The 12,946-nt window shown below is 47.7% G+C and overlaps 1 protein-coding gene across 6 annotated transcripts in view; it reads left to right on the top strand.

Moving 5' to 3' along the window:
• The first annotated feature begins 434 nt into the window (after positions 1-434).
• Positions 435-12,946, top strand: part of CCDC102A (coiled-coil domain containing 102A) — a 30,842-nt gene continuing 18,330 nt past the window's right edge. For 5 of the 6 annotated variants that reach the window (XR_005557934.1, XR_005557936.1, XR_005557935.1 and 2 more), the window contains exons 1-4: positions 435-494; positions 9,175-10,045; positions 11,338-11,564; positions 12,582-12,690. Coding sequence is in view for 3 of the 6 variants with exons in the window: in XM_039353744.1 (XP_039209678.1) it covers positions 9,452-10,045; positions 11,338-11,564; positions 12,582-12,690 (930 nt within the window). In the remaining 3 variants the exon portion in view is untranslated. Of the gene's footprint in view, positions 495-934; positions 1,127-9,174; positions 10,046-11,337; positions 11,565-12,581; positions 12,691-12,946 lie in introns of those variants that run through there. The other variant, XM_039353745.1, reaches the window with a different exon arrangement.

The raw sequence follows: 12,946 nt of genomic DNA, 5'->3' as shown, positions 1-12,946 counted from the left end.
CCAACTTTGAACGGTCGCTAAGTGAACTGTCGTTAAGTCGAGGACTGCCTCCATCCAAGGGATCATTTTCTGCCTAGGGCTAGGCTATCTTAAAGAAACAAGCAGAATCGCCCTCCGGGTTGCCTTGAGCGAACCGAGCCACCTCAAAGCTCCGCAACCTCCAGTGGGAAACTTCGCGGCAACTTTCCCCGGGCGAGGCCGGCTCGGCCGCGGACGATGGGGCCGGCCTCCGGAGGCCTCGGGCGCTTAGCTAGGCCGGCAGAGGGGCGCCAGCAGGGGCCGAAAGTCCTTCCTCACGCCCACCGCCCCTCTACCTGCCCCTCGGCCGGGCCCAGCCAGCCCCCGACGAGAGGCGGCGACCCCCGCCCACCCTCCCTCCCTCCCGGCCGCTGCCAGGGGGAGGAGACTCCCAGCCAGCCCGCTCCGCTCGCGCCCGCCGCCGCCGCCCCGGCCGGCCCACGCGGGGCTCGGTAGTCGCACCCGCCGCGTCCCAGGTCAGCCCGCGGGGGACACCGGCAGGAGGAGGAGGAGGAGGAGGACGGGGGCGGCGGGGCCGTCAGGGGCGGGGGGGGCTTTGCTGGTGGGAACGGCCGGCGGAGGCGACGGGGAGCCCGGGGAGAGGCGCCGATCCCCCCCCCCGGTTCGTGGCTGGCGCGGGAAGGGGCCGCCCCGGGGAGGGAGGCGCTGGGGCCGGAGGGGGTCCGAGGGCGGGAGGCGGGGGGGGGGCTGGAAAAGTGAAGGCTGAACTTTCCCCGCCCGCGGCGGCGCCTGCCGAGGACGGGGGAGGCGGGGGGGGGAGCCGCGGCCGGAGGGGGCGGGGCGGCGGGGCGGGCGCCTGCCGAAGAAGGGCTCCTCCGGGGGGGGCGGCGCCGGGCAGGGACGCGCGGGGCTCCCCCTGCGGGCCGGGCAGGAGGCGCCGCCCGGGATCCACGGGCGACGAATGGGGCGCGTCCTCGGAAGCGCGGCGCTGGGTCGGCTCCTCTTGCAGCGAGGCCAGCCGCTGGGCTCTCCCGCGGAGCCCGCTCGGCCTGCCCGGGCTCTCGACCCAGGCCGGCTCCGGGGTGCCTTTGGCAAACGTCCGGCTTTTCGTTGTGTATTCTTGCCTGGATCCGTTTGAATTCGTGCAGTATGTTTATTTGATTTTATTTCTTTTGGGGGTTTGAATCTTAATTCCAAATCTTAATTTTAATTCTGAATCTGTATCGTAATTTGGAATCCGAATCTTAATCATAATTCTGACTCTGTGTCATAATTTGGAATCAGAATCTTAATTTGGAAACAGAATCTTAATTTTTTTTCAGCCATCTTCAACATTTGGCTGTCAAATGGCCTTAAAGGGCCAGCCACAAGCTGTGTATTTGGGATTTTATTTCATTCTATCAGCCAAGGGAGGCGGTGATGAGAACTTTCAAAGTTCTTGGCACTTTGGCTTTTGACAGAGGAGAACTATAGAAGTCAGATATTTAGAAAAACAATCTGTGGTTCTTTCCTGTGATTCCAACTTCATATGGGACACCTCCATGCATTTCTCATAAAAACTAAAACAATCATTATTATTTATTAAATGTGTACGTTGCTCCCAATTCATAGCAACTCTGGGCAGCTCACATCAGTCAAGCAAATTATAGTCAAATCGATAATACGTAAAAGTTGCATGTGAGCTAATTAGAGGTTTTTTGTTAAGTTTTATGTATGGTTTAAGCAGTAGAAAACAAGCAGAAAAGTATCTCTGAATCCACTGGAAATTTTGCTCTGGTTGAAATGCGCATTTTAGCTACATGTTGCATTAAAGCATCATGTGGCTTTTTTGTTAGAGCAATGTTTAAATCCTCCTTGTGTAGCTTGGCATACTGATTCTCCATGAAAATCCCCCACCCGTTCCCCCCACTGACTCTCTCACCCCCCCATCCACCCACCCCCATCCACCCGTGCCTCAACAGCCAGCAGGCTTGTACAAATGAATCACTGGCTGGAAATTGGTTCCTTGACTTGTGCAGACAGAGCTGCAAGTTTCAACATGGATTATAATGTTTAAAAAAACATACCAGCAAACAGATCTTGAATATGGTGACTGTAGGTTCCTGTGTACGTTGCTGTGTGATTCTCACATGAGCCATCCCCAAGAAAAGTGTGAGATAGGAAATATAACTATAAATTTCTAAAGATCGAATTTCAAAGAGTTGGATTTATGCACCCTCAAACACATTGCTTAGAATGAAATTAAATTAGCATTCTTGATCAGGAAACTGATATGGGTCACTAAAATAATACTTACATTTGGATTTAGTAGTTGAGTAGTTTAAAATTCTTTTGGCCTGTTTTGTAAGGGCTGGGAGATTAACATTTTTGTATTATATTAATCAGCATTCAACTAGGGAGGGTGTTCTGTGTATATGTGTTAATCTTTTTTAAAGACACTTTTTTGATGTCTTTCTCTTTTTTGTTGTTTTAATATTTTGGTGTGTTGTATTTTAACTTTAACTTTCAATAAACTAAATATTATTCAGTAAAAAAATGAAGAAGATGGGAAAGCAGTCACAAATGCAACCATTATTGTGATTTCAGTCACCAAAAAGGATGAATTCCCATGCTTCTAAAATGGGTGTAATTAACAGAAAAGTTTGAGAAACGGCACTGGGCCATGATATTCAAGAGACCCCATTTGAAATCCTTCAGAAGTGTTATGCGTGAATATTGTCAAGTGCATAAATTGCAATTCTTCCCTGTTAAGTTTGGGGTTTTATTAATGGTCTCCTTGTTTTCAGGTATTGCAAATGCATACCTGTGGGTCACGGTTTTGGACTTTCCATTTCTGGAGATAAATTATCAAAGCTTGGCAGATCTTTATAGTTTACAAATTAAATTTGGAGGGCCTTTTTCTTCCACAACTTTTAAGTGCCCTTTAAGTGGCGACCAAAAATGGATGCAATATTCCAAGATAAAGTGGATTTCAGTAATTAGGTTGCCTGGAAAGTTGCATCCTGACCACAGTTCCCTGCCATGGTATATTTATCCAATTAGGACACTCCACCAGTCTCTTGTTAAGGTTTTCTGGGAGGCTTTCTCAGCCGCCGGCTGCCACAGTCTGGTTAAAGTCTGCTCCAAAGTCCATCTCGGCTATTAGAAGCAAGACTGAAATGCAAGCGGAGGGCCTCCACCGGCCTCTGAAGTCAACCTCCTGCACTGTCACAAAGAGAAGCTGGTGCTGGGGTAGAAGTATTTTAAAAAAGCAAATCGGTTTTTTAAACTTTTGGCAGAAAAGTAGCTGGCCATTTAAAGAAGGTGGGAATTCCTTATGCAGGGCTGCACCTAGTTGGCCTTGGAAAAAAACAAAGCACAGGTAGTCCTTGATTTACAATCATTTTTTTAGTGACCGTTCAAAGTTACAACGGCACTGAAAAAAGTGACTTATGACCGTTTTCCACACTTATAACCGTTGCAGCGTCCTCCTGGTCACGTGATCAGAATTGGGGTGCTTGTCAACTGACTCGCATTTATAACGGTTGCAGCGTCCCAGCAGCAATCAAGTGATCCCCGTTTTGCAAACCTTCTGACAAGCAAAGTCAGTGGGAAGTTAAATTCACTTAACAACCGGGTTACTATCTTAAGAGCCACAATGATTGATTTAACATGTGTGGCAAGAAAGATTGTAAAATGAGACAAAACTCACTTAACCACCATCCAAGGAAATTAACATTTGGTAGCAATTCATTCCAGCCCCCAAGTTTTAGAGTACCCATCACTCTGCCTGGCTCACATAGGGTTGGGAAGGTTCAACCTGTTGTGGGGAGCCCACTGTTGTCTTCATATGATGCTGGACTAAACAGTGTAGTAGGACATGATCAGGCTGAACTTGAGGGAAGGATTAAACGCGTCATCAGCCATGAGTCCCTGCACACGCACAAGAAATCTAAGTCCAGCCCAGCTTGAATGTCTTTCTTATCTCCTGCTCTTTTCCCTTGACCGTTAGTAGCTCAGATTCTTGTAGAGAGCTTAAGCTTATCATAAATCTTTATACTCATTTGAACTGCCTGCATCTCCTGATTTTCCCGGCACTTGACAGACCATCGCATTAAACCAGAACGTGATTCAGGAATTGTTATTCTGCAGTATAATCTACGGTTGATTTTGTTAGCCATGGGTTTAGCATCTTAGTTGACTCAAGTCAATGGATACCAGTATTAGGTTTCAGCTTGAGTGTGTCATGCCCAGTTCTGTTCCACCCATTGCATTTCATTTATTTCCTCGTATCTCAAGACAAAGGGGAAAGGAAACAGGCTTCTCCCAAAAGGGGGGGGGAGGCTTGGAAAACAAATGCCTTTGTGGCTGGAAATGTGCTTTGTTCGAGCAGCTGAATTAGTCATTATGCTCTGCTCACCACCTCTTGGGCACCAGCCAAGCAGACTCCCTCTATTGCTACGGCCACTCTTGGTGGACGGCTTGCTTTCTCTTTTCATTCTTCGACACAGAAAAAGGAAGGAAGATGCCTCAGAGACGCCCCTGGGGGGGAGGCTCAGTCCCACTGTTTCAATATTGTTTATTATTTTATTTATTAAGTTTATTTGCCACCCATCTCGTTTTGAGCAGCTTACAGCATAATATCCTAAATATGGTTTCCACTGTAAAGTTTCTGATTCCGTTTTGCAGGAATCCCAAAGGTGCTTTTTTCAGGAAGCACCTGGACTTTCCTGTTTTTTCTTTGAAGACGTTTCGCTTCTCATCCAAGAAGCTTCTTCAGCTCTGACCGGAGGGTGGGGAATGGAAGGATTTATACTCCTTGCAGACTGCCGGTCATTTGCATCCTTTGAGAGAATCATTGAGGCCATTTGGTGGTTTAGCAGTGTCCTCGAGATCACCTGAGGCTCCACACCCATTTGCACCACTCAGGTGACCCTGAAGACACAGATAAGCCTCCAAGTGGCCTCAGTGACTCTCTAAAAGAAGGCAAATGACCAGCCATCTGCAAGGGGTATAAATCCTTCCGTTCCCCACCCTCCAGTCAGAGCTGAAGAAGCTTCTTGGATGAGAAACAAAACGTCTTCAAAGAAAAACAAGAAAGTCCAATTGCTTCCTGAAAAAGCACGTTTGGGATTTCTTTTTTTCTTTTCAATCTGTTTCTTTTAACTAATAATAAAGTTTAAAGTCCCTTTATTCACAGGAGAGTTCATTGTCTCTCGATCCCAAAGAACCAATTCCTGGGCACTGATCCCTGCAAAACACTGTGTGGTCTGGATGTTAAAAAGGAGAAGGATTTGGATCGCACCATCATGGCTGCTATCTTGAGGGTTTGGGCATCCCTTGTAGACGCTCCTGAGCACGATTGTTCCATTGCTTTTGGCTGGAGGTAGTTGTGACTCAGTCCTTCAGCAGAGCCTCGCCAAAGGTCTGAAAAACTAGCAAGCCCCAGCTCTGACTGCTACCAGTGGGCACTTTCATGTGGGCAGAAGTCTTTGGGAATAGGACAGTCTGCAAGCAATTAATGCTCATTGTGGTTGCTTCACATGGTTCTTGTGTTGGGAAGGCAGCACAAGGGGACCATTTCCAAAGGGAGAAAGAAGCACATGTTTGCATGGGCTCCCGTAATGGCGTGTGGGGAAGACCTTGGGAGACCAGGCAATAAGGTCAGAAGGGTGGGTGCAGATCTCACCTGGAGGAGTAAGATGTTCCAAAGCGCAGGAGCCATCACAGAAAAGCCTCTTCTCTTAAACATCGAGGGAGCATGCCCCTTTTTTATATATAACATTTTATTGGTTTTCCAGTTTTACATTTGAGTATTTGGAAGGCAACGTGGTGATTGGGTTAATCAATAGTTCAATAACAAAATCTCTAGTACATATCTCAGAAGCAGACTGGCAGTAGCTTCCAGAATAGCAGTGTAACACGGGCCAACCTGGGGCCCCCAAAAACTATCCATGCTGCTGTATTCTGCAGCAATTGTCGCTTAGGAATACTCTTCCAGGGCAGCCCCATGCAGAGCGCACTGCAACAGTCCAAATGTGAGAGATAACCAGGGCTTGAGTGAGTGCAGAGACTCCAGATCCAGGAAGTTTGAGACATCTAAGGAGGCCACAAGAGAGCAACCAAATTCTCTGTGGGTCCTCATGAGTCGGTCCATCCTTTACTTGGCATCTGTCACACTCTCTGTTTTTCCTCTGTAGTTTATTTTTGAAGAATCTGCTCAGTTAAAAATAAGTTTGTGAAAAGCTGGCCTGCTGCAAAGCAAAGCACCATGAATCATCTTGATTTCCAAAACTGTCTCTAGCCCTGTAGATATATTTGGAAGGGGAAAAACAGCAGGTGGCTACGGCTCCCTATTCTGGGGGTTAGGAGACACGGCACAGGGCAGCCCAGTCTGCTTCTTCTCTTTGGGAGAGAAGGCCTTTGGAGTTGGTCAGGTTCAACTGGCAGGATCTTTGATGGATGCACAACTGCCTCGATCCTGGCTCTTTCACGAGCACAGACAGAACAGCCTCCCTGTGAATCAGCAGTTGTAGAGAGCAGCTGCTGAAGCCCAAGAAATGAGGCAGCTGCTTTAATGAGCTGCAGAGAACAATACGGTTGTGTCCCCTGCAAAAGCAGCTTTGGGGATTGGCTTCCGGCTGGTTCCCACCCCCAGGAAGTGGCATCGATTCCATGACACCTTAAGGAAAAGATGCATTCTGGAGCCGGCGTAATACAAGAGGTCCTCAGCTTACGACCACAATTGGGAGTGGAATTCCCATTGCTAAGCAAGGCAGTTGTTAAGCGACTCACACCCGATTTTATGACCTCTTTGCCATGGTTGTTAAGCGACTTACAGCCGTTGTTAAGTGAATCATGTGGTTGTTACGTTCTGGGTTTGAACAGAACGTGCAGCATCCTGAACTGAGGGTTTTTCTTTGTTTCTTTGCCTTTACGGCTGCTATGGACAAATTCTTGTCTAATGGATTTTCCATGTGAGATCAGATTTCTACAACATTTTATTGTAGGATTTTAAAAGAAGGGTTTTTTTTTCAAGCTGACATAAATTCTTGTTCATCCCACTTGAAGGATTCTAATTGCAGCACTGTTGGTTCACATACTCATTCCACCCTGTGCAATGTTGAGGTCTGGCTGGAAGTAAGGAATGTCACCCCAGGTCCAAATTGGGATGTTGGGGGGGGGGAGGTGACCGAGTAGGACGTTGGAGATCCGTGATACTAGCCATTCGTTTCACTATTTTCGTATTTACAAGGCATTTACCTATAGCAACTCGTGTCTTAACCATATGGCGAGCAGTCAGATTTTGGGCTCCAGAGAGAGGCAAAGTGGGAGGCAGCCAAAGAATTTGGAGAGAAGTGCCTAGAAAAGGCTCTCCAGGTTTTTTTTTATTTTTATTCTTTTGGCCTCTGTGGGTGGAAATAAACGCAAGACAGGCGTTCCGACAGGCAGCAAAGGGCCCTTGAAGCAGCCAAGCGTCTGGAGCCATCGAAGCCGAGAGCGTGAGAAAGAGAGGAGGGTGGGCAGGCAGAGACCCAGCGCCCCCCCCCCCCGCTGGGAGCCAGTCCCCTCTGGAAGGTTGAGCAGGCAGCCTCCACACATGTTAGCAGCAACCCTGGTGAAAAGATGAACTAGGATTTTGTGTAACCTTCAGTTGCAAGTCCCAGGCGAAGGGTAAGTTGGCCCACCTTCTTGAATGCCTGCAGAGGCTAAAGAAGCATTGACAGTTGTTTGGCTTTGGGATCTCGACTTCTTTCAATCAGAATAGAGCTGGAAGGGACCTTGAAGGTCTTCTAGTCCAGCCCCCTGCTCAAGCAGGAGACCCTATACCATCTCAGATAAGTGACTGTCCAGTCTCCTCCAGTGATGGAGCACCCACAACTTCTGAAGGCAAGCTGTTCCACTGGTTAATTGTTTTTATGGACACAAATTTCTAGCTTTTTTATGCTGCAAAGTTCCCAGAATTGATAGGAATTGGAGTTTTAAAGAAATCTATGTAAACAGACTGTAGCTGTCACAGAAATTCAGTCAATGGCTATGAAGGATTAGGGGGACATGATAATTGTCTTCCAGTACTTGAAGGGCTCCAACCTGGAAATAAGGAGGCATTTCCTGATTACGAGAGCAATTAATCAATGGAACAGCTTGCCTCCCAGAGTTGTGGGTGCTCCAACTCGGGAGGTTTTCAAAAATAGACTGGACAACAATTTGACCAGCCGGTGTAAGATCTCCTGCCTTGGGTACAGGGTTGAACTAGAAGATCTCCAAGTTATGATTCTATGTTCTGTGAACAAGATTGTAGGCCAGCTCTCCCTATGTGGAATAGGCATTTTTCCTCCAAATGTTCCCACTCTGAGGATGGAGGCTTTTGCTGGATCTCTTCCAACCAATTGAAAAACTTCTATTTGGGGGGCAGGTACCAGGAGTGTGGAATGTCCGCCTTCTGCAGATGTGGGCAGGTGTAGAAGAGTGTGGCCACCTCAAATGTTAACCTTTTCAGTGGACCCTCAGTCTCTGCTCCATGGCTTGCAATCCCTTTTCCCCTTGCATTTTTTTTCCTGTTTATATGAAGCTGGATGCAATTATTATCTCTTTTGTTTTGTTCTTTTCTTAGATTTTCTTTCTTTCTTTTTTTTTTTTTTTAAATCCACTTCTGAGAATCTTCTTCCTACAGTTTCTGGGCATAGGTCCAAGTTGAGTGGAAAAATGGCATGAGGTCACTGCATATTTGATGGCTGCTGTTGCCGGCCGCTACCAGCTCTTTGCCAGGGGGTGTTGCCAAAACAGAGCGAGCTGTTTGCATTCATTTAAGGAGGAGGAGGAAGACTTGATCAGCTTTCAATTTTTTGGAGTCTTTCTCAAGTCCCTTAGGAGTTCTGGAAAGCCGAAGGAATGCAAGACAGACGCCTAGAAAGCAAGTCGTCATCTGGGTTGAGGAACTGGTAGCTGTCTTGGGCATTCCTGGACCACAAGTCCCAGCAGTCTCAGCCAGCTGGGCCAAGGGGAAGGATGCTGAGAGTTGAGGTTGAGCAATATCTGCAGGCCCTTCACATTCCTTATCCCCAGTTTCCATTGACTGCCAGATGTTGGATGCACAATGCAGTTCTCAAACAATACTCTCTAAAAGTTTCTAAAGCCCATCCAGGAAAGTCCAACTGAGAATTCCCAATATTGTGGCTTGCAGGATAATTCACGTTTTCTTCCTCTTGTTTTCAGGTAGGCTTCTGCCTTCTCCTGCTGCCATGATAACTGTGATTACAGCTGGAAGCTTGGAGCACAAGAGATATCCAGAAAATGTCGTCTTCCTTGAAGTTGCAACGTCTCCTGTCTTCTAGCATCTTCCTGGGTTTCGTGCTCCCATCTAGGGAGATTCTGGAAGGACGGCTCCGAGGCTTCTGACACGTGAGGGGAAAACCACCGGGCAGCTCATAGCAGTGTGTACTCCTTCCCCACTCACCTGTTGACAGGAGATGTTTCCACCACCCGTTGCAAAATGAGCCACGGTGCCAGTTCTCAGCTGGCTGATTCTCCTCAGCTCTCCAAGAGGAGCTTGCTCAGCATCCTCGGGAGCCCACAGCCTGAAAGGATGAGCTTGTCAGACTCCATGTCCCCAACCCCAAAGAGCGGCACTCCTTCCCCCGGCCCACTGCAGCTCCCCCTGTTGAACTCCACCTGCCACGACAGCGACTGGGAGAGCCGGGAAGAGTTGCGCCTGCGAGAGCTCGAAGAAGCCCGTGCCCGAGCCGCCCAGATGGAGAAGACCATGCGCTGGTGGTCCGACTGCACCGCCAACTGGCGGGAGAAGTGGAGCAAGGTCCGTGCGGAGCGCAACAAGGCACGGGAGGAGGTGCGCCAGCTGCGCCAGAAGCTGGAGACCTTGAGCAAGGAACTGACCGGCCTGAAACGAGAGAAGCAGGAGGCCCTCAACGAGAACCAGCAACTGGGCAAGGAAGTGGCCCGTCTGAAGGGGGAAGACAAGAAGGAGAAAGAACTGGACAACCGCATTGCCTCTGAGAAGGAGAGCGAGGCCTCCCCGGAACAGGAGCCGGTGCGTGACGTGGGCTCCGAGAAGGAGGTGAAAAACAAGGTAAGGGATGGGACGGCAAAGCCCCAATCTCTTTTGCAACATGGGCTCTGTTAACATATGGCTTCTGCAGTCTCCCCCCACAACACTGACCTCAGCTGATATCAGCCATGAACAGCCAGACCCACACGGGTGGCATTCAGGCTAGCGCCATGGTGGAATGCAGTACTGCAGGCTACTTCTGCTGACTGCCAGAATGTGGCTGGTTTGGTTTTGGCTTGGTGCCATTGCCTCAATTTGGCAATTATTGTTTGTGAGCCACGGTTTATCATGCAATGTTCTATGCAAATCCAGCCAAGCGTGGCTTATTCAGCAAAACATGACTAAAATGCAATGGTTTACAGTACTGTAGTGCTGGATATGAATCGAGCCATTGTTTCTGTAGGATGCATTTGATTCCTTTATATTTCAGCATGGAGCAACCCCACAAAAGCAGTCCCCCCCCAACATTTAGTGCAGGAGGGTGTCTGTCCTTGACAACTTTAAGACTTGTGGATCAACTCTCAGAATTCCCCAGCCAGTCATAAGTCAAGGACTGCCTCTACATTGACCATTAATAAAATCGGATGGTTTCCTAAACCAAGCAGCCAAAGAGAAAATTCTTTTGATGGTACAAATGTCTTGGGGAGCTCTGAAAAATTTGCATTTTCACAAAATTGAAATGGTTTTGCAGCAGACACTCCTCCATCTCCCTCTTTCTCCCTCCCTCCCTCCCTCCCTCTCTCTCTTTCTCTCCTCTCCCTTTTGTTCTCTCTCTCTCCCTCCCTCCCCCCCCCTCTCTCTCTCATCATCATCATCATCCTCGGAGATGTTACATTTCTATGAACATCAGAATCCTGCCATGGATTTATCCTGCCTCTGAGTCTTCCTGGCTCTGCTTTTCCTTTCTTTTTCTAAAAAGAAAGTAATGTGAATACTTGAAAGAAGAACAGGGCTTATTACAATGCAACAAATACATTCTGCTGAGATTGTCTCTGGGATGGGCAGCTTGCCAGCAATGAAACATTTTGCTGGGTGAAAAAGAATTGTTGGCTCCCATCAAAGCAGCTGGTGTACATCAAAAGAAAATTGCTGGGCTCAAAGACAGAGGCTGATGTGAATGGATTGCTAAGACAGGCATGTTTGCATTTACAGAATATAGATAATGATGAATTAACTGTCCTCAAAGTAGTTACAGTTTGAAAAAGGATGCTGGGTTGCAGACGATTGAGTTGAAGAATAAATGTAGGGTTGATTCCTTCAAGCTGGTGCCAAACTCCTTAAGAGACTTTATTTTTTCCATTGGTGATTCTCAGTCCCTACAGGAGTTTGAGCTGATGGAGAACCTCCTGAAGAACAAGCAGGAAGAAGGTGAATGCTGGGACCAACGGAGCTCAGTTAGCGTCCGTTCATCCTTCACCCGTCAGGAGAGGAATCGGCTGCTTTGGGAAGACGTTTCAGCCATTGAGGAGGATGCCACCAAGATCACCGCCCTGAAGCTACGGCTGGACGAATCTCAGAAAGTGCTCCTCAAAGAAAGGGAGTGAGTGCCGTTTTCTGACAGCTCCTCTTCCTCCATCACAGGGTTCCTTCAGGAGTTGGGGTGGAATATAGTCTGGATTCCCAGGAGGGAGGGGCTCTTTCCCAGAGCCCAAAGAGACTGCAGAACTTGGAAGGTCTAACAGGGAGGAAGATGAAAAGGGAGGACCTTCCTCAATAGCTCCCAGAGTACATCTCAGAGTGACACAGAGAGTTGCTTGTCTGGTATGATTGATGTGAGGCTCAAGAACCAAGAATGACATGTGGAGTTACTTCTGAGTAATTTCCTTTATTGTTGTTCTCCTACAGACAGACTCTTGCCAGACTAAAGCAGCTATTTGAATAACTTAAAAGAATAGAATAGAGCTGGAAGGGACTTTGGAGGTCTTCTAGTCCAGCCCCTTACTCAAGCAGGAGAACTTTAAATATAAGTAGTCCTCAACTTACAACCATATATTTAGAGACCATTCAAAGTTACAATGGCACTGGAAAAAGTGACATGTGACTGTTTTACACACTTATGATCATTACAGCATCCCCAGGGTCACGTGATCAAAATTCAGATGCTTGACCACTGGTTTATATTTATGATCACCTTTTGTGACCTTCCGGTGGGGAAGCCAGATTCACTTAACAACCGTGTTACTAACTTAACAACTGCAGTGATTCACTTAAGAATTGTGGCAAGAATGGTCGTAAAATGGGGCAAAACTCATTGAGCAATTGTCTCCCTTAGCAACAGAAACTTTGGGCTCAACTGTGATTGTAAGTCAAAGACTATCCATACTTGAACAACTACAAATATACTCTAAGAATAGTTTGAGAGGAGCCCTTTTTAACAATCTTCCTACCTACCAGACTTTCCAAGCTACGCTGCCTCTTTGCCTTTTGGAAAATAGCCCCTCCCTCCTGGGAATCCAGACTGCATCTACTACAGGAGCAACAGAAGGGGAGCTTCTGCAGGAGAGCTTCATGTCTTCAATGCAGTTTCTCAGCCTTGCTGTTGTCTTGCCTCTTTCAGGGACAAGCTGTCCCTCAGCAAGAACATTGAGAAGCTGGAAGGTGAACTAAGCCAGTGGAAGATCAAGTATGAGGAGCTGAACAAGAATAAGCAGGAGGTGCTGAAGCAGGTGAACTTCCCTTCATCCTTTGAACTAAATGCCATTGGACAATGCCAGAAGTTCTTAAATTGGCCCATGCTGCAGAGTTGAGGTTGCCCAATCACTTTTGGTCTAAACTTTGGCCACTTGAAGATGTGTGGACTTCAACTCCCAGAATCCCCCCAGTAAGCTTGCTGGCTTGCGAATTTTGGGAGTTGAAGTTCACCCATCTTCATGTGGCCACGGTTGAGAAACACTTGCCTAAACCTTTCTCCATATTGGATGG

This window comes from Crotalus tigris, unplaced genomic scaffold (assembly GCF_016545835.1).
Source record: "Crotalus tigris isolate CLP2741 ecotype Arizona unplaced genomic scaffold, ASM1654583v1 scf7180000018525.42219311030:4301911, whole genome shotgun sequence".
In the NCBI taxonomy this organism is placed as follows: Eukaryota; Metazoa; Chordata; class Lepidosauria; order Squamata; family Viperidae; genus Crotalus; species Crotalus tigris.
Note: the sequence above shows the minus strand (reverse complement) of the source record. Positions and strands in the feature narration are given on the sequence as shown.